This window comes from Phoca vitulina, unplaced genomic scaffold (genome assembly GCF_004348235.1).
Source record: "Phoca vitulina isolate PV1807 unplaced genomic scaffold, GSC_HSeal_1.0 scaffold24, whole genome shotgun sequence".
Classification (NCBI taxonomy): Eukaryota; Metazoa; Chordata; class Mammalia; order Carnivora; family Phocidae; genus Phoca; species Phoca vitulina.
In genome coordinates this window covers 18,570,566-18,595,264 of record NW_022589727.1, presented here as the reverse complement: position 1 = coordinate 18,595,264, position 24,699 = coordinate 18,570,566, and the positions used below count along the sequence as shown (strand labels likewise).

Sequence of the window (24,699 nt, the reverse complement as noted above, 5' to 3'; positions counted from 1 at the left end):
GGCTGATTCCAGGACTCCCGGGATCACGACCGGAGCAGAAGGAAGACACTTAACTGACTGAGCCCCCCAAGCGCCCCTTTTCTGATCACTTTTTAAATTTGTCTTTTGAAAAAATAAAAATAAATTTGTCTTTTGTCTTGTCTACCAATATAGATTGGCAGTATGCTGCTTGATCTAAATTTTCTCCTTTTGTTTTCTTTCTTTTTTTCCTTTTCAGGATTTTTCTAATTTTATCCCGGATAGTTCTCAGCTGGAATACACTCAAGAGTGCAAGGTAGGGCCCGGGTCCTTTCCCAGCTGCTGGCCATTTCCCTGTGTGGCAGGCGGATTGCCAGCACACACTTGGATCCAGGCTGAGCCTTGTGCTGAGGCCTGCTGTGTGTGCGCTCTGGGACCGTTTTTAAAAGGGCTAAAAGCCTGTTTCTTCTTCTACGAGATGGAGTCGGGAGGATTCAGTGGGTGCCTGGGTGTGGCGCCCGCCCTTCTCCCCCTGCGGGCTGCGCCTCTGGCTCGGACCCTGGGTTCCTTTTGGAGCCGCCTCTTTGGAGGTTTTAGGAAGAGGGGATTTTTCCTCCTCTCCTGATGATGTTTCCTTTCCTTGATTTGTTGTCCCTGTTGTGTCCTTCCGCTTTTGTTCCCGAAGTGTAGATTCTAATCTGTTTTAATTAGATTTGCTGGGTCTAATGAACGAGGTGAGGGGGGCTCAGCGAAAAGCCGCAGGGTGGCACTGGGAACTGGCAGAAGGTGCTAGTAGCTGGGTGTGGCTTTTAGCAGCTTTGTCATCGTTTTGCTAAATGGAGTTCAGGGTGGGCTCTGCGACAAGGAAAGGCCCCCGGGCCCAGGAACTGAGCCCCTCGCAGACCTCCTGATCCTGTGTGTGTGACAGAGCCCCTGTCCTAGCCCGGTGTGCCCTCGGGCTTGGGGTGCTGTGGGGCACCGGGCGAGGCGGAGGTGTGCGCTCACGGCCCGACCCCGGGTTGCTCAGCACTCACTGAGAACCTTGAGGCCTTTATTCTCTCATAGTGCCTGTTACGGCTGCCTAAGAGAAAGCCGGCTGTCCTTTGATTCCTTAAGGTAGAAGCTGGTATTTGCGAGCACCCATCAGTTACTCTTCTCCGAAATTTAGGCTTTTCCCACTGTTCTTGAGCAGAAGGAATTAAGAGTCAGGGGCTTCAGTGAGGTGTTTCAGGTGGAAATCTGGGAACGTTGTATTTAAAAGAAAGTTTGATTTGTTAATAAGTAATCAAATCCGGGTAACTTTTAGTAAAGAGTGATAGAGTATATTAAGCTTTTGAAGAAGGTTATACAAACATCTTTTTTATTAAGAAAAATTTTTTTAATTCTTTTCAGACCAAGAACGCCAACATACTAGGATTCTGTTGGACCAGTTCTACTGAAATTGTCTTCATAACAGATCAAGGAATTGAATTTTACCAGGTATTATGTTAATCACTTATGTTCGCGGGAGAAAGGTCTCTGATGGCAGATTGGCAGCCTTTTGAATTCAGTTCTAAATAGATATTTTGAGATTCGAGAGTTTTAGTCTCTTGCTTAGGTTTTTATTCTTTTTTTCTGATTACAAGAAATGTTTTTTTAATAAAACAAACATTACCAGGATATATGGAAGGTAAAAGTCCCCCCCATAATCCCTAGAAGTAACTAGTATGAAAAGTTTAGTACATATTTATTTTCATACATACATACAAACTTTTTTAAAACAAAAACAGGAATGTTGCATATAAACTATTGTGGCTGGCTTTTTTTGCATAGCAGTATGTCATGGACATGTATCCATATTTTCTTTTTTTTTTAATTTTTAAAATTTTATTTACATAATCTCTACACCCAGCATGGGACTTGAACTCATGATTTTTTTTTTTTTTTTTTAAAGATTTTATTTATTTGAGAGAGAGAGAATGAGAGAGAGCACATGAGAGGGGGGAGGGTCAGAGGGAGAAGCAGACTCCCTGCCGAGCAGGGAGCCCGATGCGGGACTCGATCCAGGGACTCCAGGATCATGACCTGAGCCGAAGGCAGTCGCCCAATCAACTGAGCCACCCAGGCGCCCCTTGAACTCATGATCTTGAGATCAGGAGTCACACACTCCCCACACTGAGCCAGCCAGGTGCCCCTGTCCATATTTTATTCTGACTGAACAGTATTGTGTGGGTGTCATACAGTTTAACTTATTCCCTGTTGATGAACCTCTGGCTTGTTTTCATGTTTTTGTGATTATAAACAATTCTGTAGTGAACATGCTTGCAAACATTCCTTTATGTTCTTGGGTGAGGCAGTTCTTGGAATTACAGCATAGGCATGAACATCCAAAAAGCTGAACAGATATCGCTAAATTTCTTTTTTTTATTAAAAAAATTTTTTTTAGTCTTTATTTTAAGTAGGCCCCACACCCACCGTGGGGCTTGAACCCACGACCCCGAGATCAAGAGTCATTTGCTCCTCTGAGCCAGCCGGGTACCCCCACACTTTCACTTTCAATGTAGGAATCTCCATTTTCCACATTTTTGCCAGAACTTCATATTATCAGTCCATAGACATATATTCTGGGTATTAACCCTTTATCGGATAGGTGGTTTGCAAATATTTCCCATTCCTTTTCACTCTGTTGACTTGACTTTGCACCTGCCTCATCAACTTATAATATGTTCCAACTGCCTGACCTTGAGAAATGCATCTGAGAGCTTTCAGTGGAGCTAATCTAGAGGGTGTTAGGATTCTCTCAGGGTTTAATTTTGTTGACCTAATGAAAGCAAGAAAATTTAGAATGTAGGGATGGAGAAAATACACCCGTGTAAGCAAAATGTGAGATGTTAATGCCACGGTGCTTTGCTGTGGGCTGTCATCAAAACCTTTGTAATGACCACCAGAAAGAAACTGCACAAATCTCGTACACATGGAGTTTTGTTTATTTGGTAGCGTGGAGAGGATCACTTGCTTTACTGAAGGGTTCCTTCAGTGGCAATCATATAGCTTTCTGTTCTCTGTAGTGGAAAAGTGTATATTCACGTCATCTGGATGGTCCTCAGCTCTTCAAGAAATAAGTTAGAAAGAGGACGCTAGCACCTCTTTATTTTATGATACCCAAATTGTCCAGACCTGTGCCTCCTGACCCTGACTTCCATGTCAGTTCTTAAGCATAGTGTTCAATGAGCATTAATGTCTTGGGGCTCTGCACCGTGTTCTTTAATGTATCAGAATATTTACAGTATATTTAATACATGCCTTGACTATAAAATACTAGGTTTGCATGCAGCATCTCACGCACACGATTGTTAGCAAAAGGGAGCTGCTTCTGGGCTCAGTGCTAAGGGGAGTCGAGACGGAGGCCAGGAGGAAGGCCCGTGCTCTAGGCCGGGCGGTGGCGGATTCCATGCGTGGGGCTCTGCATGGAATGGTGGATGGTGCCCGAGAGTGTGGAGGCTCGGACCGGGCCTTGCGGTGACCTGGCCTGCCTGGGCTGTAACTGCATTAACTGGTGTCTGAGCCTTGTTTTCTCCTCGGTCAGGTGTCCGTGGTGCCCACGTCTCAGGGTCGTGGTGTGAGTAAATGAGCCAGGATTTGTAAAACACTGAGCACCGGGATCAGTAGCTGTAACAAACAAAAAATTTTCAGTTTTATTTAGTGGATTTTCTTTTTATTGTTTTTTTTCTTTTAAAGATTTATTTTAGAGAGTGTGTGCTTGCGTGGGGGGAGGGGTAGAGGGGGAGGAGAAGCAGACTCCCCACAGAGTGTGGAGCTCTACCACTTGGGGCTGGATCTCAAGACCCTGAGATCACGACCTGAGTGGAAACCAAGAGTTGGATGCTCAACTGACTGAGCCACCAGGCGCCCCTGTTTTTTATTGTTTTCTTAATTTCCTGTCAGTTGTCTTCCATTTTACTGTTTTATTTTTTTTTTTAAAGATTTTATTTATTTATTTGACAGAGGGAGAGCGAGAGCAGGAACACAAGCGGGGGAGTGGGAGAGGGAGAAGCGGGCTTCCTGCCGAGCAGGGAGCCCGATGTGGGACTCGATCCCAGGACCCTGGGATCATGACCTGAGCCGAAGGCAGACGCTTAACGACTGAGCCACCCAGGCGCCCCTTCCATTTTACTGTTTTAAAATAAAGATTCTGTTTCTTGAACTTTGCTTCAGGTGTTACCAGAGAAACGAAATCTGAAACTGCTGAAGAGCCAGAATATCAATGTGAATTGGTACATGTACTGCCCCGAGGGTGCCGTGATTCTGCTGTCTACCACAGTCCTCGGCAATGTGCTGCAGCCCTTCTATTTTCGGGTAAGAGTGAGCCTGTCTTTAGGAAAAGTCCCTCTCCCGGCCCCTTCCTCTAACTTCCTGAGGTGTCAAGTACTTCAAAGGGGCAAGTTCCTCCAACCAATGAGCTCACCACTTCTGACCACTAGAGGGCACACTCTATCCTCCCGTCACCCCCAAGAGCGACTCCTTGTGTGGGGACAGATCCCAGGGAGTACAGGCCATAGTGGATGGGACTTTGGAAAGGATGGAAACACACGGTGTGTGCATATCCTCAGTGGTTTTATGTAGGGAATGCTGAAGTATCTGAGGGGCTTAATCGGCTTTTCCTAATACTTGTATCACCCAAACAGGCTGGCACTATGTCGAAGCTGCCCAAGTTTGAGATTGAATTACCAGCTGTGCCCAAGTCAACGAAGCTGAACCTTTCCGAGAGAGACATCGCGATGGCGACCATGTATGTCTGTCTTTTGAGAGAATTCCTGCTTGAAATTGCTTTTGATGTTAGAAGTAGTAGAATTGCATCATAAGCACTGCAGGGCTGCCCTTTGGCACATGATCAAGATGCCCCCTTGCCCTTTCAGTGCCTAGATTTTATGAATACAGGAAACCTGCCATCGGCCTGGCATTCTTTGCTGATTTTACTAGCTTTGTGACCTTAGGGAAGTTTTTTTTTTTTTTACCATTCTCGCCTAATAAAATGAAAACATTGGACTAGTCTATTTTTTAGGTGTCGTAGTTCTAGAATTTTTTTTCTGTGAGTAGTTGAAGCTTATCAAGGACTTTCTTTTAGCTAAAATATATCCCACTTGCCCTAAAGAACACAGATTTTTAACTAACAAACATGGAACTGAATTACTTACGTAGAAAGGTATATCTTTATTTGTAAACGCAGATTATCTCAATTTTTATACTTCGTTATGGAAGTTTTAAACACACAGTAATAGAAACTGATACAAAGAATACCCTGTGTACCCCTAACCCTATTCAAAAATGTCAAAATTTTGTTCCTAGATTACTTCTGATTCTTCTTTGGCCTAAAACAGTGGTTTTGAAGTGTAACATTTTTTAGCAGTTAGAATGCCTTTTTTTTTTTTCTTAAAGGCAGTCTTCTGCGTCCTCCTGGCTTAGAGGATAGGTACGATGGGAACAGTCCTAGCCGCTGGCAGCAGGGACCCACTCCCCCCCTCCGGTTTCGGCCGCCGCAGAGCAGTGCGCACGCGGGAACCACTCGTAGCAGCGCTCGTTCACGAGGCTTACACATGAAGATGATTAGATTTCCCTCGTATCGAGGAATATACTGATTACATAAAACTTGGAAGACACAGAAAGTTAGAGAAAATGAATGTTACTCCACAATAGCTATTAACACATATTTCTTTCTAGTAGTTTTGGACAGTGTGTTTGTGTTTTCCTTTTAAAGTGTTGTGATTGAGGTATAATTAGTTTTGCATCCCCCTTTTCACTTTATAATCGGCTTTTTTTTTTAACTGCACTGCGTAAATATTTTTGTTGGCTGTGAAATACTCTGTTGGTGAATGTGTCATAAATAACTCTGATGACCTCATATGGCATTTAGAATGGAGGAGTTTCAAGTGGCCCGCTGTGACGTCTGTCTCTTTGTCCTCTAGATACGGACAGCTTTACGTTCTCTTCTTGAGGCATCATTCTCGGACCTCCAATAGTACAGGAGCGGAGGTAGTCCTATATCATCTACCACGGTATATTTAATGCTGTCCTCTTTCTCCAATTTTAAAATACGAACTAAAGCTTGTCGATCTATTTTTTGACCTTTGTGTTATCCTACAGAGAAGGTGCCTGTAAAAAGATGCACATATTAAAGTTAAATCGGACGGGGAAGTTTGCCCTCAATGTGGTGGATAACCTGGTGGTCGTTCATCATCAGGATACAGAGGTAAGAGTTGTGTGTGCATGTCTGGTCTGTCGGGGTTGCTGAAGAGATGTGAAAATTGACAAAACATTCAGAACAAAGACTAGAAAGTGCTTTTGGTGCTAAAGCTTTGGTCTTCTGGATGCAAATAGGTTTGGTATTCTAGATGGTTTAGGAAAAAAAGAGTGATTCCCTGTTGATTACAGTGAATTAAAGACTATTCCAGAAAGTAGCACATGAGGATATTTGAGTCTGGCCCAATTATTTGGTTGAATCAACTAAGCTGGGAATTTACTGCAGAACCACAGTCTTACATGAGCACATGAGCTTGGTGCTTCCTTTGTGAGGATAGATGATAATGCTGAGTGATAATGATTTTGAGGCTCTGCGGCCCGAGAGAAAGACTAGAGTGGGTCCTGTTTTCTACGTGGTAAGCTGGGTATCTGGTCATAGACAGGCTGTTCTGTCCCACGCCTCCTGCAGGGTGGTGACACCCTTATCTTGACTGGTGAAGGTGTTGTGAGTTAAAGTGAAAAAGATCTGCTGGAATCACTTCAAGCTCTTCAGGGTCTGCCCGACATCAGTGCCAGGAGTGTGCGTGTCCGCGTGAGTGGGGAGCTGTGTCACAGAGTTGTGGTACCCCAGCACACTCCCCCCACTTAGAGCCAGCCTGTGGGGGTGCGGTGCGCGCAGGCTGGAAGCTGACAGGAACGGCAGGGTGTGAGAGAATGGAAGGGGCGGGCCTAGCCAAGTCCAGCGTGGCCTGTTTTGGCATCCGAGTTTTACTTTTCTCCACTGTAGACATCGGTGATCTTTGACATCAAGTTGAGGGGAGAGTTTGACGGCACTGTGACCTTCCATCACCCGGTGCTCCCAGCGCGCTCCATTCAGCCCTACCAGATCCCCATGGCAGGTAAGGGGACCCCCGCCTGGCGGTGGGAATGACCAGGGCACACAGGGGTTACCGGGTCCAGGTGCTCTGGGGAGGGGGGATTGTTTATTTTTTATTTTTTTAATGAAAGTTCTGATCATATTAGTAAAATTGTGCTGTTGTGAAAAGCATTTTATAAGATACATGAATCTTCTTTTGAAGAAAATGGAACGATTTCTCTGAGCTTTAAAATGGAAAGTTTGGGGGCGCCTGGGTGGCTCAGTCATTAAGCGTCTGCCTTCGGCTTAGGTCATGATCCCAGTGTCCTGGGATCGAGCCCCACATCGGGCTCCCTGTTCCGCGGGAAGCCTGCTTTTCCCTCTCCCACTCCCCCTGCTTGTGTTCCCTCTCTCGCTGTGTCTCTGTCAAATAAATAAATAAAATCTTAAAAAAAAAAAATAAAGTGGAAAGTTTGGAGGGGTGCCTGGCTGGCTTAGTTGGTAGAGCATGTGACTCTCTGGGGTCGTGAGTTTGAGCCCCACGTTGGGCGTAGAGCCTACTTAAAAAATAATAAAAATAAAACAGAGTCGGGATTACCCATTGAAGCTGAGATTTTTTTAGTTGTTTAATTATTGAATATGCCCTCCATTTTCTGTTTGCCCATGCTCTATAACCCTGAGATTAAACGTGGCTGCTTCTGGCTGTTATTTGAACCTGGGATCACTTTTCCTTGTCTTTCTCAGACACTCTGTCATAGCTTAAATACTGCATTTTCTTCTCACTGGTGGCCACCCTAAGAGCTTAAGGCTGTGCTGCTTTGGTTATTCGAAATCTGAAATCTGCCCTACACGAGGTGGGAGGAGGAAGTCAGAGAAGAGAGGAGGTCAGGATTTCAGGGAAGGAGAAAGAAACTGTTGGGCTTTTGTTTTTGCCTGTTCCCAGTGTAGTTGATTTCAAGCTAGAGCTCACGGGAGTAACATTCAGCTCTCTCTTAAAGGAGATCGGAGTCTAGAGTAAGCTAGTTGAAATTTCAGTGCGTGCAGCTAGTCAGAAGGGCACACGTTTGGAGCTTCGGTAGTAATGTTTTCTTCTGAAAAGGGATCCCTGTGAGATGGTATCGCGGGCGTGGGCCCCGCCTGCAGTCAGGAGGTGCTTGCACCTGTCAGGGAAGATTCCAGGCAGGCTGTGGCTGAGAGTCTAGCAAGAGCACCGCCTCCCGTCTGCCTGCCTCGAGTTGTGGAATCAGCCAGAAGCTTAATGACTCTGGCAGCATTGGGGGAGGAAGGAGCTAGTTCTTAGTTTAAGTCTTTTGGCTTCCTGTGTTCCTTCCAGCATCTTCCTTTGCTTGGGTTAATAACGTTAGCATTAAAAGAATAGGTCGTGTCTGGGCACCCGGGTGGCTTAGTTGGTTAAGTGTCCCACTTTTTTTTTTTTTTAAAGATTTTATTTATTTGACAGACACAGCGAGAGAGGGAACACAAGCAGGGGGAGCGGGAGAGGGAGAAGCAGGCTTCCCGCTGAGCAGGGAGCCTGATGCGGGGCTCGATCCCAGGATCCTGGGATCATGACCTGAGCCGAAGGCAGGCGCTCAACGACTGAGCCACCCAGGTGCCCCTCTCCCACTCTTGATTTTGGTTCAGGTCATGCTCTCAGAGTCATGAGATCCATCCTGCTTCGGGCTCTGCGCTGGGCATGAAGCCTGCTTAAGATCATCCCCCACCCACCCCCATGCGCGCGCGCTCTCAAAAAAAAAAAAAGGGTTGTGTCAAGTGTTTATCTTGTATCTGCTGCTTACTTGGTATGAAGGTAACTGCTGGCAAATTGGAGGGAAAAGCAACTCTAGACATTAAAAACCTTCTGCTCTGTTCCGGTGGTTTGGGACTAGTCAGAAGGCAGTCAGGTTCTAATTGGCTAGTTATAATAAATCAAGTGACAGGTGTGATCAAAATAATAGTCTAGATAAAGGTTAATGATTCAGAGGTCCATTGAATCTCTGGCCTCCAGAGTGTGGGTTGGTAAAGCATTGTTTACAGTTAATGACTTTGTCTTGTTTTTCCTGCTAGATTGTAAGCCCCTTGCAGGCTTGTAGCATCTTTGCATCTTGCCCGCCCTGTGTGGTTACAGGGCGTGCCGTCAGGAAGAGCTTGTTAGGCTGTTTTGCAAGATGACGCCGGCAAATTTGGGATGAGGCAGCTGCTCTCATTTCCCCTTCTGTTTTTGGTCTGTTCAATTAGTGCTTCTGGAGCTGACTACACATTAGCATCACCTGGGGGGCTTTAAAAACCAAGGGCATCTGGCTCTGACCGAGAGCAGTTAAGTCCACGTGATTGGCAGCCAGCGTTGAGGCCCATGTGCAAGACCTTCACCCTCAGGGGCTAACTGCAAGGGTTCTTTGCTGTAGCTTGTCTGACCCGTGGGCCCTTTCCTCTTTTGGGTAGTCTTTTCCAACCCGCTGATTAAAACCTATCTTCTGATTGTCCCTGGGTGATGGGAACAGAACAGGGAATGACGTTTAGTTTGCAGGGCTGTGTGTCTCAGGTTCACTGAGGGCTGCCCGCCTGACGCACGGGCAGTGTAACTGGTCATTATGAGTCCTTGTCATGTGAGGTTTTTTGGGGTCTCTTTGCTAGATGAGAGCTCGGCGCCTGGACCTGCTCTGTGCAGTGGAGAATTGAGCTAATTATTTAGACAAGCCACAAAACACTTTTATTTGAAATATTATCAGTGAAGACTATACTTTCGGGGATCATTTCTATAGTTTGAAATAATATCAGCTACTTACCTGGGGATTTACTTTTGAATCATCCAGGGACGCTTCTCAGTTCTTTGATGATGACAAGTCATCTTTGGTTATTACAGGAGAATTAACTCTGAATGAATTCTTGATACTTCTCCGTTTCTTGGGAGGACATTTTCATGGATTGTTCTCGACTTCCCCCTTCCTCTTTATACGTTATCAGTGGAACAAGACCATTGACTCCTTTCTCATTTAACTACAGTTGAATAACCATTTACCAAAGGCTTTAAAAAGCACTGCATTTCGTACCCTAAGCATTGATGTTGGCAGCGTTTTCTGATGGCCCTGTCCTTGCGCGCTTGTGTTTTTTGCATTTGCAGGTCCCGCTCCTGTGACCAGCCAGTCTCCTGTCCCGTGCAAACTTTGTATCCTTTACAAAGGCCTTGCCGCTGTGCACCGAACGGAGGCTGTTGCCCCCTTTTATACTGGTGTCTGAGAGGGGCCCTGTGGCCTTGGCCTTGCCGGCTGCAAGGGATCTGAAGGTCTCGGGGAGTCCCCGGGGGAACTTTCCTCACCGCCCAGAGCCGAGGAGCCTCTGCAAGTAGGGGGCGGGGCGGGCAGTGCCAGTCAGAGCTGGGTTTGTCTTTTGTTTTCATCTCTTCCTGGTTTACCACTTCCTATAACACGCAGATTCCTCATCCTGGATTGTCTTTCAGCCTGATATCATTATCAGTGCAAGCCAAGGTGGGTCAGAGGGGACGATCGTCAAGTTAGACGATAGTACTTGTTGCCTTGGGATGGCAGGGGTAGCTGGTGCCGTTTCCAAGGTGAATCAGAGATGATGACTCCCTTCAGTCCCAGAATGGGAAATTTTTCACTTTATACTCCGTTTTCTATTATTCCGTGTTTTATCCTGAGCCTATGTTATTTTTAAAATTAAGAATGGCTATTCCCCTGCTTTTGGCCCATTCAACTCTGTCCGTTCTAAAAAGCCAGACCCCATAGCACGGTGCACCAGGCCCCGCCCTGTCCTTACCCCAGGGCCACACCCGCGTGTGCCCGAGCCCTTTCCTGTTCCGTCTGTGCGGGGAAGTGCGCTTTTGCTTCCCACGGCGCTGGGGCAGCTCCCTGGGGATGCTAGTTGTTTTCCTGGTCACCCCCAGCCCCTGTATCTTCCCGTTCGAGGACTTCCTACATCTGTCTTCAGTCATTCGTGCGTTCTCCCGCCTCGGCCCCTGGGATTCTCGGGGAGAATCAGCCGTGGTGCCCGTGGGATCCTGCATGTGGAGTTCTCTCGTCTCCATCTAGAACGGCACTAGCTCTGGACCAGCTGTGGGAGAATCGAGAAGGGGATCACTCAGATCATGTTTAATGCAGTGTTGAATTCTCTTGTGGAACCCCAATTGAGAAAGGCACTCCCTGGCAGTGTAGGTGTTCGGGAAAGTCATGGATTGATGAATGGATGCACTATGAAATTCCCTTGGGAGCCTCCAGAGTTACCTTTTGACTGAAGAGCCATTGCGGGAGAAATCAGAGTATAGGACCCAAGTTTATACCACACGTTAGCATCTTGTTCAACCTTCAAGGCTAAAAAGGGGGCTAGGTATAGGGATGAACTGCTCTGAGTCACCCCGCCCCGCCCCTTTCGTTTCGGGAGCTCCACTGCCGATGCCCCTGTGATCGGAGAGGGTCACCTTGTAGGGAGCCAGCGAGCACGCCGTTGTACGGTGCTGTCAGTCCTGCCATCGTCAGGCACGGCCTGCGTGTCCTAGGCTGCGCTTGGCTTCGTAAGGTCAGGATCGTATCGGTGCTTTGCAAGATTGCCCCCCCCCCCCCGCCCCGCCATGAATGTTTCAGGGAACCACCTTCTGGGCTTTTGTTCTGATTTGCATCCTGTATGAAATTTGCTGCCGCCTCCATCTAGGCTACCTCTGGAACCTCCAAGTGAAGCTTCAGCCCATCGTAAACCTCTTGCCAGATAAAGGAAGACTGATGGACTTTCTCCTCCAGAGAAAGGAGTGCAAGATGGTCATTCTGTCTGTCTGTTCGCAGAGTAAGTGGACCAGTCCTCCCCGCTCAGTCTGATTCCAGGGTTGGGCCTGTGCTGCCCACACCCTTTTTAAGATTTTATTTACTTATTTGACAGAGAGAGACACAGTGAGAGAGGGAACACAAGCAGGGGGAGTGGGAGAGGGAGAAGCAGGCTCTCTGTTGAGCAGGGAGCCCGATGTGGGGCTCGATCCCAGGACCCCGGGATCATGACCTGAGCCAAAGGCAGACGCGTAACGACTGAGCCACCCGGGCGCCCCGCCCAAACCCTTTCTTGGGAGCCGGGCCGTATTTTTCTGCTTTGTGCACAGCCTGTACCTCGTCCTTCACTTGAAGGGGGGATTATTTAATCCTCTGGAAAGGTAATGAACTATCAAAATGACTTGTAGTGACTTGGGGACAAAAGCTAAATAGGATGGCTCCAGGTGAGAGGAACCTAGACACAGCCGGTGCATCTGAGGGTGGGGCGTCCCCAGCCTGAAAACAGACATTTTCCAGAATCCAAGTCACTCACTACATAGATCTCTACTTTGAGCACTTTCTGCTGAAACCCTCTGTAGCTACTTTTTCTAGTCCTCTGGAAGGGCTGGGGAGTGAATTCTAGGCTCCAGGTCTCCAAACGATTCCATTTCTCTGGGATGCCTGTTGGAGGTAGGTTTGCCCTGGGAGCCCTTTGGGGTTAGTTCTTTCTATCCTAGCAGCGTGTGTGTGTTCTGAACGGATGTAAAGTCGGTTGACCTGTGTGAACGTTCTTTCCAGTGCTGAGTGAGTCGGACAGAGCAACTTTACCTGTGATCGCCACAGTTTTTGACAAACTCAATCACGAGTATAAGAAATACCTGGACGCGGAGCAGAGCTACACAACGGTAAGCTGTGTGGGCTCCACTCCAGCCCCCCGCCCCCACCCCGTGTTTCCTAATTAGGATGCGGGGTTCTGGAGGCGTGATGCCACCGAGGCTCGCGTGCCGGGGGCCTGGTGGCCGGAGGCGGGAGCAGCAGCTTCAGTGCGTGCGGCCCACCAGCCCGACGCTGCCTGCACGCTCTGCCCTTTCTCGTCTGTGTCGGGTCTCACACGCGGTCGTAGATCCTTGGTCTTAACCTGTTTTAAGGATAAGAAAATTGGTTTCAGCTTTGTGTTATTTTATACCTCCTGCTAAGTCAGAGCTTAGACCTAATGAATGAGAAGGATGATCATTTTGCCCCATCCTCTTTCTTCTAGCGCTCTTACAGCCCAGAAGGGAAGGCTCATGTCGGGACTCAGTCAGCATCCTCTCGGGATGGCGACTGTCAGCGCGGGGCTCTCACATGGCAGGCTCAGGCGTCTGTCTGCAGGCCTGGAAACATTAACACGGCTCGGGACCAGGTTCTGCTGTGCCGTTAGCATGAGTGGGACAAAGTAGTTCACTTCCAGGATCTGATGAGTCCTAAGGCTTAGAGTGGAAGTGGTTTTAAGCAGTGCGAAACCCAGAGTTGCCCTCCCTTTCAGCTCCTCAGGGTAACAGGACTGACGCCGGCTGCTGAAGGCCGAGTGACCTTGGAGCGCGCCTGTCCCTGCCCTGTTAGACGCGAAGGGGGCAGGGGAGGGCTGAGCTCTTGCAGAGCCTTCCCGGCCTTGCTGCTGGTGTACGAGGCTGTGGGAAGCAGGAGGCTGACCCCCGTGGGCTTCTGTGCATCGCTGCTCTGGCTCCGAGGCTTCCTCAGCTGTCGCCCTTGCTCGTCAGAGCCTCTCAGGCCCCCGCCACAGCTCCCGCACGGTGTGCGCTGCGGCAGACTGCCTTACAGCTGAAGGGGTCCGTCTTCTCACCGGGCTTCGGGGGGCTTATTTACCACTCGGACATCTGCACAGAGAGTCTTACACGTGGTATTCCCTTACTGTAGGATCAGGGCTTCATAAAACAAAGATGCAGGATGCCATTCTGTTTTTATTAGGTAACAAACACCAGAAAGTCCGTGATTAAGTAAATTAGGGATTTTAAGATTAAGAAAATGTGTCTCAAGAGGAGACGGATTTACGCCTTTTAGTTCCCATTCATGAATGTTAGCCTGTTTTCAAGATGACCAACTCTAGCTTCCTAAAGCCTGCCCCGGCTGCACAGGAGCAATCGTTCTGTCCGAGTAGGAGTGCCACCCTCTGCGCCTGTCTGAGGCTCACAGGGTCTAGGAATCGAGCCTTCTGGGCTTCTCAAGAAGATGGGTGAGGTCCCATTTGCGATGTGTTGTCAGGCCCTGGAAGCCGGGCAGAGCCGGAGCAGTCCGCTTCTCAAGAGGCCGGTGCGGACCCAGGCGGTGATCGATCAGTCTGACATGTACACGCACGTGCTGTCGGTGTTCACGGAGAAGGTGGGTGACGGGTCGTCCACACACATCCTGTTTGCAGGGTAGAACTCCGCTCCAGTCAGACTAATCCCATTCTATCTTGGTGAAGAGCTAGTGCTAATAGTTTGACTTGTGATACTCAGCCAAAACGTGACCATGGACAGGGGAGCTTCTGGAGGGATCTGTGCAAAAGCGGCGAAATAGAACACTGGGCCAGATTCATGTGGAAACAAGGGGTGGGGAAACGAGCCGCGGGCGGCCTCCTCACGGGTCTTTAATATTAAGACCTCTTTTCTTTTCCTCCGTAGGACGTGCCTCATAAATTTGTGATCGCCGTTCTGATGGAGTATATTCGCTCGCTCAACCAGTTTCAGATCACAGTACAGGTACCTTCCGACCAGCATGTGTTGTCCCAAGTTAGAGAAGCAGGGGCCTCACTCAGAATTCTGAGGGACTTTCCCGACACTACCCTGTTGTCCTGCGGTGGGATGAGGGGTGTCGACGCGCAGGTGACAGGAACCTCTCCCCGTCATCGTGGAAACACGTACCCATCCCTTAGAACAGCTCCGGCCCTGGCCCCCCGTGGCCTCTCCTCTGGTGTAGGTGGGTGATTGGGGAACGGGCTGTCCTTCGTCTCTGTCCTCAGCACTACTTACACGAGCTCGTCATCAAGACGCTGGTCCAGCACAACCTCTTCTACATGCTGCATCAGTTCTTGCAGTACCACGTCCTCAGCGACTCCAAGCCTTTGGTATGTGGCCCAGGTCTGTGCTTGGGGGATTCGAGACTTCACCTTCACCCTTCTAACATCGTATGCTGAAGCCAGTTTGAAAATGTGTCTTTCAGGCTTGTTTGCTCTTATCCCTAGAAAGTTTTTACCCTCCTGCCCACCAGCTGTCTCTGGATATGCTGAAGGTAACTTGTGCTGCAGCAGCGTTCTAAACTGCGTTCCAGTCTGTTCCTATGGCTGGCACTTACCGGACTTCCCTCCCTCCCTCCCTCCCTTCCAGCGACTCTCGACCGCGAACGATGAGATCGTGGAAGTGCTTCTTTCCAAACACCAGGTGTTGGCGGCCTTACGGTTCATCCGGGGCATTGGCGGCCATGACAACATTTCTGCACGAAAATTTTTAGATGCCGCGAAGCAGACTGAAGACAACATGCTGTTCTATACTATATTTCGGTTTTTTGAACAGCGAAACCAGCGTTTGCGAGGGAACCCTAACTTCACACCAGGTGAGGATGTGGCGGCAGTGGAGAGAGCGGGGGTGAACAGACTCACAGCAGCAAGAGAACGCACATGCAGGCTGGGGGCGAGAAGCCTTTTTGGGAGCTCTCCTAAGAACTCCTGGGTTAGAAACAAAATTCTGTGATGGTGCTCGGGGGGGATTCCGCTCTGGAACTTGCAGCGAATGCATTTCTGGCCAGGGCGGCAGTGTGCGCCCAGCTCAGGCCTGCCGCTGATCTGGGAATGCTGCTTTCTGAGGAATCAGGGACAAGACCAGAAACGGTGACCAGAAGCGGTGACTAAGGCGTGTCAGATGACCCGGGGTCTTAGGAAACCTAGGCTGATCTTAGCTCTGGTCTCCCAAGTTATGAAACCTAAGGCATCCGGCTTCTCCAGGGTGGGGAAGGAGCATGTGACGCTCTGCTTCAGGCCCCCCGACTTTTCCGTAGCTTAGGAACCCGTGCAGGATGGCATGGCCGGGACAGGCGAGCTGCTCTAGCCCCGTCTCAACGCGGTCTGCTGGGGTTGTGAACCCTGAAGGTGCCCAACAGCCCTGGCAGGAGCTGTATCAATAAAAAGGACAACTCCAAAGCTTAGGAAAACAAAGTGTTTTATGAAGGAAAATAAGTTAAAACCCCACCGTACACATCTATGAGCTGTAAAGTGTTCATTCTCGTTTTCCTCTTTTTGTGCCACATCTGATGAAATCTGTATTTCCTTTATAGGAGAACACTGTGAAGAACATGTTGCTTTTTTCAAACAGGTTTTTGGAGACCAAGCTCTAATGAGGCCTACAACACTCTGAAATCACTTGCTAGTTTTTTTATATATATAAAAATGTGTACAAAGTTAATTTATTGCATTAATAAAGCTCTTTAAACTACAAAATGTTATAGTAAAGTGTATCTACAACATTCTCAAGTGTTACTAAAAATATGGTATAGAACTTGTGTGATGGCTTACTCCAAAAACAAAGGAAAAACATTGCATTGATTGGCCTTTAGAAGGTGTCAGGGAGCAGATCCCACCCAGCTTTGCCTGTGTCCCCTTCCGCCTGCCCGAGTTAGGTCTCGTTCCCGGGGAACGGGGAAGGCCCCTGGGTGTCCTGGGGCTGCCTTCCGATTAGGTAATACTGCTTCACACGTCACATTGGCGGTCCTGAATCCGAAAGCACTAGGGCCGAGGCTGCCGCTCTTCGAGCCTGGGGTCGCTACCGTCCAGCTCCGCCCGGACGCCACAGCGACTGTCCAGTAAACCGACCGACCCACACACACAGTTCAAAGTCCCCAAACCTCGCAAGAGGCTAGAAATTAAGGAGCTGTTCTCGCTCTGTACCTTTGTATCGCTCTTGAGTGGCTGAACTTTTGGCTTTATTTATCGATGGGCCTGTGAGGGATTAAAAAAAAAAAATACAACTTCTGGATCATTTCTTCAGGAGGGTAGTTCTATTACAGTACAAACTTTCTATCCCCCCGAGATTAATACCCCCCCCCCCCCGGCAACGCCTCAGCTTCTTATAAACCTCTAAAGCAAGTTGGTCCTGTCCTCTCCTTCCAACCACACGTCATTTATGGAAGCTGAAGTGGCCACGGAAGTAAAAAGATCTTAAGGACAGTCTTGAAACGAGAGCAGCAGAGGCGGCTCTCGGGGCAGGCGGCTCTCAGGGCATGAGCACGCTCTGCAGCCCCGACGGGCCGGCCTGGCGCCTGAGCCACTCGGGCCTCTCCTCTCAGGGCGCGGGGCTGCCACACAGGCGCCTTCCCCCTTCAGCGCTGACTTCGGGGTCCCGCGCGGCAGCCAAGCGCAGCCTCCAGGAAAAGCATTAGTTCACTAAGGAAGCCGTTTGGACCACCACGAAACCTCTAGACTGGATTGTTTTCCGCTCACAATTTTTTTAAGTACCATTTAAGAATGCTTCTAGATCTCTTTTCCTTCCTCCATCCACTTGATTAGGAACAAGAATGCTTACCTATGTAGCTGAGTAAGACCGGGAGGAATATCAAGCCATGGGTGGCTCCCAGTAAGACCATAGCCAGATACATCCTGAAGTAAAATATCTGGAAGATCTGCGATTTGGCAAACGCCAACACCACAATCCCTGCAAATTTTGTTAGTGTGATTCCACTGAACACCTGAAAGAAGAGACACGGTTGGAAAGCACTTACCAACCTACTCTAACTCAACACTTCCTCACGGCGATTTCCTGATGGGCAAGGCCCAAAGCAATGGGGCGAACCCAGCTTTCAGTTACTGACAAGCAGTACTACTCTACCTAGAAGTGTTTGATTTGCTGCTTATAGACCTGAAAAAAAAAGGTGTAAGGGTAAAAGCTGTGTATTCTGCGTAGACACTGGACTCTGTCTTTAAACAGACTTCCTTGCATTTTTAGATAAGAACTATTAAGTATTTTCTAGAGCAGCAAAGTAACTGGCTGAAAGGCAGAAGCAGGCTATGGAGTTAAACTAAGAAGATTCTCCGGGCTCTGAGGGCCACAGCTCCCTTGCTGTCAACACGTGTGCTCAAATCAAACCTCTCTGTTCTCTTCCGCTCCATGGTCTATAAAGGATTCACCAAAGGGAACACTTCTAAAGAACATCAGGATATAGCTGTCCCGTGAAACGCCCGAAGACGTGTCATCCTTGGGAGTGGCTAAGTAATTCAAATCCTGTTTTCCCTACTGACTCTCCCGGTTCCCGAGAAGCACTGCTGATGGGCTGGGCACTGTGTGTGGAACTTCCTGGCCAGGCTACTTACAGAACTGCCCATGTGAGAGAGCGCCTCCTCGGCCCTTTGCACGCGGCCGCCCTTCGCGCTCACCGTGAACGCTCTCGTGAGGTGGCTGCAGAACTCCACGGAAATGCCACAGCTCTGAAAAAGAGTGCTCCCGTCAGACTACCCTCTTGCGGCTGAAAATGCTAAGCAGGCAGGTACTCCTCTCCCAGGATCTGGCGTGCAGGGCGCCCCAGAGGCCCAGGAGCCCTACGCATCCTCTTTACCTTGTAACACCCAGCCCCCACCACACCAACTGAAGGTGTACCCGGCGACTCGTGGGACCCTGGCAGCACAGCACCCAGAGCTCTGCTTCTCTACAGACCTGCCTGTTGTAGGGGCACCTGTGGAACCCTTGTAGGGTTATCCCCACCCCTCAAGAGCCAGCATCCCTCAGATCTGCTTTAGCTGGGCCTCCCTGCCACTCCCCCTGCAGTGCTTGAATCCTAAGTACAGACACGCTGCTATTTTAATATTCTCTCAGCTCGTATCTTCAAGACTATCAGAAAGCACCCGGCAATTGCATGGCAAGCAAAAGGTGCTGGTAGAGAATTCCACTGGGAAGGAGCATTTTTTCTAAATAAAAAGTAAACGTCTTGTCATTAGGCTACGTGTTTTTGCAAACCCTTCAGGATAGAAGTTCCAAGCAAAATACCCCCATGACACCACGTAGTCACATTTCCATTGTTCTACGCACCACCCACGTCCCCACTCCATTAGCACTCATCCCACCTGTCCAAGAGCAAGACCCGGCCCCGGTCTCTTACTCCAAGGAACAGTTCATGAAGTGACACAGAAGGTAGGGACAAACTGGGCCAGGACTCACCATAACCAAGTTGACCAAGGAAACTGCGTTCAGACTGATGCCCCACAGCCACATGACGCCAAACATGTTGACCAAGATCATGGCGATGGTGACACACATGATCACTGCAGACCACAGTTCACAGCCCAGGAGAACCAAGGTCACCAAGAAGATGGCTCCCAGGGACACGCTGAGGTTAAAGATCGTGTCATTGATAATGGTCAGGTACTGTTCGTAGAAGACATAGAACACACTGGAGAAGAGAGGAGAAGGTTCTGTTACAGCTCGTGCTTGCTTCTGGAAGCTCTACTTATTTTTCATCCTGCCGCTACTGCAAAACTGAAACTACTCAGACATCCCTTGCATAAAAACTGCCTGTTCTGTTTGCAAGACTCCTCCACAGTAATTCAAATGAACCTCTGACCACTGACGCCCAAAGAAGGGCCTATTGATCCAAAATGTGTATTTTAGATAAAGTTTTTGTTCATAAGCCCAACCTTTTCACTTCGTAGGCATTTACAGAGTATGTCATGGTATGTTGAAAACACAAGTCCTGATCTATCGTGAGAATTACCTCAGACCAAATGGGCTGTGTGTGGGGCCTGAGGAGAAAATGCTTTTTTGGCAAAGTCAGTCAGCTCTTCTCTGGAATTAGGACACCCATTCTGAGACCTTCTTCCACAGAAAAACAGGCTGTCCTCCTGTCAGGAATGGGTCAGAACCCCTTTAAGCAAGATCACAGGGGTGGGGGAAAAAACCACCTGGTTCTTCTACTTTTTAATAGTTTCCAAATTTGGTATTTCTTAAAATACTTCATAGGAGAAAACCCCAACAAACAAAACTGAAAAACCTCCATAAAGGCACCGGTCCCAGCTAATCGGCAGTCAGGGGCAGCGGTGGCTACCAGGCGGGAATGTCCGCTCCGCCCTCTCAGTGAAGCCCGGTCCCCCGGTACTGCGCCCTCCCGCCCCGGGGCTGTTTCAGAGTGTGTCTTCTTCAGATTGTGAGCTCCAGCCCAGAGACCAAATTTTGTGGGTCCGGCACTCAGACCTTGGTGGGTGCTCCAGACCCTGGCCTTCCTTCGCCCAGATGCTACTTCCCTTAATATTCTTTGCTTGTGCTCATGATGGAGAAGGTGTCAGAATGAAAGCCAAGGGTCAGCATCCCACCAGGGGAGCCCCCAGGCCGTGGGCCCTAACCCAGGACACCTCGCTTACAAAATTCACACTACCTGTACGGGAACACACGGTAAGCACTTCCTTCGAGGCCCATGGTTGTGGTGATGTTCCTGGCGATGAGGACGGCTTTGCTCATGGCGTCAGTGAAGTCAGCAGAGGTCTGCAGCACGGTGTGGTAGGTCATGAAGTACGTGGCTCCGACACCCGTGTCGTTGCCGAGGATGTTAACGGCTGAACTGTAAGCAGCATGTCCCCTACGGGAAGACTCAGTGGTGTCAGAGGCCCCAGAAAGTCCCCGCAGAACCTGAGCACGCAAGGCCAAGTGGAGTCACCCGATCCCGGGCTCAGAGGCACCCCAGCTGCAGATTTCAGGGACAGGGAAGGCCCCCGAGAGGGAACGGTGGAGGTTTTGGCTTATCCTCTCTCACGCTGGCTTTTCTTTACTGCTTTGGGCTGTTTGGGTGCAGAGGTGCTCTTGTTTCTGCATCTGTGTTTTCCTACGGTGTTTGCTCAGCAGTGTTGTGTAACAGGAGGGAAAGGACAAGGGCCCGAGTCCATGGCCGTGAGACGGGTCTCGGCCCTGCCACGTACTGGCCACGGCACCCCGGGCAAAGGGACTGCATCTGGGCTGCGGTGTCCTCTGCCGCCTCCTCACGGGCTGTGTGGTGAGAGCGATGAGGTGGGCGCGTAGGAGGCTCCCCGTAAGTGGTGGCTGTTGCTTTCCTAAAAGCTGAATGTACTTGGGATTTGTTTTATGTAGGCCAAAGCGTTCAGTCGGCAAGCAGACCAAGCCGCAAGATTCATTTTTATTTTTAGGCACCTACTTTCCTCGGTACCAAGTGTGGGTCTCCGAGCCCAGCCATAATATACATGACTGACTGATGGGATTCTGGTCGAGTTATATACTCTTTAGGGAAAACAGGGAAGTCCAGGCTTTACCTAACATACGTGTGGACACTCTTCCTCCTACAGAAGGTTCTGAATCATCCCACCCCAGACTTCTAGGCATCTTCCCTATTTCTGGGCGCAGACGTCCTGCGTCCCCGGCTATCCGGCTGCCCGGCTCGATGGGGTGAGGGCGCAAGACAGCCCATAAGCTCACAGCCAGACAGGCTGGCAAGAACGGCGGGGCTGCGAGAGCCTAAACCTCAATCCGGGGTGACGGGACCGAGCCGAGGAGCCGTCCCCGACACCGAGACGGACGTGAACGCGTTCTGAGCCGCCGCGCGTCCCTGCTCCCCTCCTGGCCTGCTAGACGCCGGCCCGGCGCTCCGCAGCCATTCCTGCAGGGGGGCTGGGACACGGCGCCCCGAGGGCGGGACGCATGCTCGAGCCAGGGTGAAACCAGCGGGGGACGAGACGCTCTCCTCGCGGGTGTCTGAGGTGCTTCTGCTCTCACAGAAGATCGGGGCAGGGTGCGGAGGGGAGAGAGGGACTCTCCCAGACAGCTGCCTCCACCCCAGCCCTCTGCTAGCCGTCCCGCACAAAATAACCGCAACGGGGCGCGTCTCCGCACGGCTCAATGGCACTTACCCTTTGCCGCACTTGGGGTTCGGGTTATCAGAAAGGAACATGGGCAGGAATCTCATGAAGTCTTCACCCTGAGGCCTCTGTTTGCCCTCCGGGGTCAGAGGTCTGCAGCGGACGCAGGCAGGGTCAACCACTAGCAAAGACACAGGAGGGGCCGAGGTGAGAAGAACGAGGCTCCAGATTTTATTTTCAAACATTTCAAGATCTGAGGGGAATTTCCCTGAATCTTCCCTGACCCCAAAGCTCCCAACACACGTGACTTTCACAGCCTAATACATCTGAGAGTCCGTCTTCACCTGACGGAGGCTGTACAAACTTTCTTCCCCGAAGCGGGCTGCCTGCCCTGGAGGACGAACTCAGCTGGTATTATCAGAGTCCAGGGCTTCCGTGTTTTTATCAAGAAAATTCGAGGACAACCTCAACACTCCTAACAAAACTGTAGGGCAATAGTGATAACAAAGGGAAGCACCCCCGTGAGATGCTGCAGCCAGACCCCAACCAAGGGACACCATTAGTGGTGTTGGGAGAACCCCGAAGACTCTGAAAACCAGAGTCCCCCGACCAGGACTATGTTTGGCCTGCAGCCTTGTGGTGGGGGGCGGAGGGAGACAGAACACCACGACACCCTTCAGAGAGCACGGCTGAGGACAGGGATGGTGACCAAGGAAACGGGACCGGCCCTGGCACAAACTGAGGTGAAATGCAAATCAGTTTTAAATTATAATGTCGCAAGTCTTCAGAGAAAACGGGAAGATCTGGAAAAGGAGATGAAAGTACCTGAGGCGTTGCAGAACCGATCTGTGCTGTTGTAGACTCTACAGCAAGAAGACTGAGGCTTGACCCAATCAAAATAATCATCGATCCAGGACGAGGGCGCAAAGCCTATTCGGGTACTAGCAAGAAGGAGGGAGAAGTTACTGACTTGCTCCACGGGGGGGGATGTCTCCAGATTCAGTCCTTTTTCTCGAAACCTAACTGCTTTTTCTAGATGTTACACTGCTGCCCAAAGGACAGACTTCATCACCACTTAATGGAAAACCCTTCGAGATGGGAGCTGGTCAGTTAGTCCTTTTAAAGCTTTTGCTGAGGTAAAGCTAGAGTTAGCATGATTTTGAGCAACACATTTTCTAGCAAATCTATTTTTAGTGAGAAACAGGCCCACGCGGACTGTGGCCGAGGGCCCCTTCCGGCGGCTTCCGCCACAGGACAAGAACGCCAGGCGGTACTGACTAGTTGTCCAGCTGGGCCGCGGTGAAGATCTGCTGCACCAGGGAGTCGTTGTTGCAGCCCATGCCCCCGCACACCATGTTCTGCCCTCTCAGAGAGGTGTAGTCGTGCCCTTCCTCCAGGACGAAGTACACAGGTGGACCTGCATGCAGGTATTTGAGGGACTTGAAGTAATCCAGCATGTAGGAGTCCTGAAAGAATGATCAGAGAACAGGACAAGGTAGGAACGTGCCGCCGATGTCGAAGCAAGGGGACAATGGCTAAGGATGAAGACAGCACTGGGATGCTGCTGGTCGAGATGGCCCCAGCCCAGATATGGGTCCCCTCCCCAGCCGGTTCCCTGCTCCTCACCCTCCCTGCACCCAAGGTGCTTCTCTGGCTGGCCCACCATCAGGGGGGCACCCTACGAGGTAGAAGGCTTGCTGTTCTATTTCTCCGGCTGCCCCCCTCGCCCCGAGAGTCCCAAATGCTAAGACGGCCCCCACTGCTGAGCTCTGTGGCGGGTCCTGTAACCTGGGGGAACCTGCAGCACGTGCATTTAAAAGCAGGCATTAGCCTGGAATAACTGCATGCCAGGTTGGGAAAATTTATTCACGCCATTGGCTACACAAGATCAAAGAGAAAGCAGCTTACATCGGGCATTGAAAGAGACTGATCCAATCCAATTTCCACTTTGTTCAGGACCGCGATACTGAATGACAGGACACCCACAAATACCGCTATCTGGAATGAAAAGTGAGCTGTAAAGACAGTGACTGCTTCGTGTACTGGAGCTTAAGAACATAAATAAGATCTTCCACACATAAAAAACAGGACTTTTCTCAACTGAAAAGTTTACGCGCCATGGTAAAGTAGAGAGTAGGGGACAGTGGCTGAGATCATAGTATCTAGTCAAACTACCTGGGTTCAAATCCTGGCTCCAGGATTTGAGTGACCCTGGGGAAGTCACTTAACCTCTCTCAGCTTCTACTTCCTCATCAGTAATACAGGAAAAATAAAAGATGTATAACAGAAGTTTTGTGGATTAAATGAGAAAATCTGGGGGTAATGCAGAGTCAGCATTGTACCCACTATTTAGCACCATGCCCAATATTAAGTGCTCACGAGATGTTACGTATTACTATTACCTCACCGTTACTGCACACTAATCCACGTTCTTTTAGTAGAGAAGTGACAGGTTATCACTGGTGGCTACATGCAGTGTGTCAACTATAAAAAGCTCCTACACAGCTGCTGGGGACTCGGGACAGTGGGGGGGGGGCTCGTGGCACTACAGAGGGGCAGCGTGACCAGAGCTGTGACAGGACAGTCTGTTATCCTGCGGTGGTGGTTCCTGCAGCCTGCACACGTGATAAAGGGACTCGGAACTAGACACACACGCTGTGCCCACGGCAAATTCCTGGTTTTGACGCTCAACTACAATTGTGCAAGACCATAGGAAGAAGCTGGGTGAGGGGCACCTGGGTCCTCTCTGTACTATCTTCTCGACTTTCTATGAATCTATAATTACTTCAAAATAAAAACTTGCTTATATTGACTGCTAAAAACCAGCTGGAAAAATATTTTATATACTTGTCCATATTTGCTTTTGTATTTTCATATATATACTTAACAGCTGTCAGAATCTCCTTCCCACACTGACTTTCTTTTTTTAAGATTTTATTTATTTATTTTAGAAAGAAGCATGTGGGCAAGCAGGGGGGAGGAGCAGAGGGAGAGGGACAAGCAGAATCCACGATGAGCAGGGAGCCTGACAAGGGGCTCAATCCCACGACCCAGAGATCATGACCTGAGCCAAAATCATCAAGAGTCGGAAGTTTAACCGACTG

The 24,699-nt window shown here is 49.6% G+C and overlaps 2 protein-coding genes across 3 annotated transcripts in view; one reads left to right on the top strand and one right to left on the bottom strand.

The window, feature by feature from the left end:
• The window catches only part of RMC1 (regulator of MON1-CCZ1), a 20,868-nt gene extending 4,624 nt beyond the window's left edge, over positions 1 to 16,244 (top strand). The window contains exons 4-20 of one of the 2 annotated variants that reach the window (XM_032421236.1): positions 218 to 274; positions 1,351 to 1,437; positions 4,153 to 4,293; positions 4,623 to 4,726; positions 5,901 to 5,990; positions 6,079 to 6,184; positions 6,962 to 7,073; positions 10,149 to 10,193; positions 10,459 to 10,512; positions 11,693 to 11,821; positions 12,577 to 12,683; positions 14,041 to 14,157; positions 14,442 to 14,519; positions 14,780 to 14,884; positions 14,980 to 15,048; positions 15,144 to 15,369; positions 16,087 to 16,244. In XM_032421236.1, the coding sequence (XP_032277127.1) occupies positions 218 to 274; positions 1,351 to 1,437; positions 4,153 to 4,293; positions 4,623 to 4,726; positions 5,901 to 5,990; positions 6,079 to 6,184; positions 6,962 to 7,073; positions 10,149 to 10,193; positions 10,459 to 10,512; positions 11,693 to 11,821; positions 12,577 to 12,683; positions 14,041 to 14,157; positions 14,442 to 14,519; positions 14,780 to 14,884; positions 14,980 to 15,048; positions 15,144 to 15,369; positions 16,087 to 16,166 (1,707 nt within the window). In that variant the 3' untranslated portion in view covers positions 16,167 to 16,244. Of the gene's footprint in view, positions 1 to 217; positions 275 to 1,350; positions 1,438 to 4,152; positions 4,294 to 4,622; positions 4,727 to 5,900; positions 5,991 to 6,078; positions 6,185 to 6,961; positions 7,074 to 10,148; positions 10,194 to 10,458; positions 10,513 to 11,692; positions 11,822 to 12,576; positions 12,684 to 14,040; positions 14,158 to 14,441; positions 14,520 to 14,779; positions 14,898 to 14,979; positions 15,049 to 15,143; positions 15,370 to 16,086 lie in introns of both variants that reach the window. The other variant, XM_032421237.1, reaches the window with a different exon arrangement.
• Positions 15,387 to 24,699, bottom strand: part of NPC1 (NPC intracellular cholesterol transporter 1) — a 48,011-nt gene continuing 38,698 nt past the window's right edge. The window contains exons 17-25 of the mRNA XM_032421235.1: positions 23,504 to 23,593; positions 22,874 to 23,061; positions 22,421 to 22,536; positions 21,647 to 21,776; positions 20,167 to 20,367; positions 18,957 to 19,188; positions 18,116 to 18,229; positions 17,331 to 17,493; positions 15,387 to 16,747 (exon numbers count right to left, since the gene is read on the bottom strand). Coding sequence (XP_032277126.1) covers positions 16,665 to 16,747; positions 17,331 to 17,493; positions 18,116 to 18,229; positions 18,957 to 19,188; positions 20,167 to 20,367; positions 21,647 to 21,776; positions 22,421 to 22,536; positions 22,874 to 23,061; positions 23,504 to 23,593 — 1,317 coding nt within the window. The 3' untranslated portion in view covers positions 15,387 to 16,664. The remainder of the gene's footprint in view (positions 16,748 to 17,330; positions 17,494 to 18,115; positions 18,230 to 18,956; positions 19,189 to 20,166; positions 20,368 to 21,646; positions 21,777 to 22,420; positions 22,537 to 22,873; positions 23,062 to 23,503; positions 23,594 to 24,699) is intronic.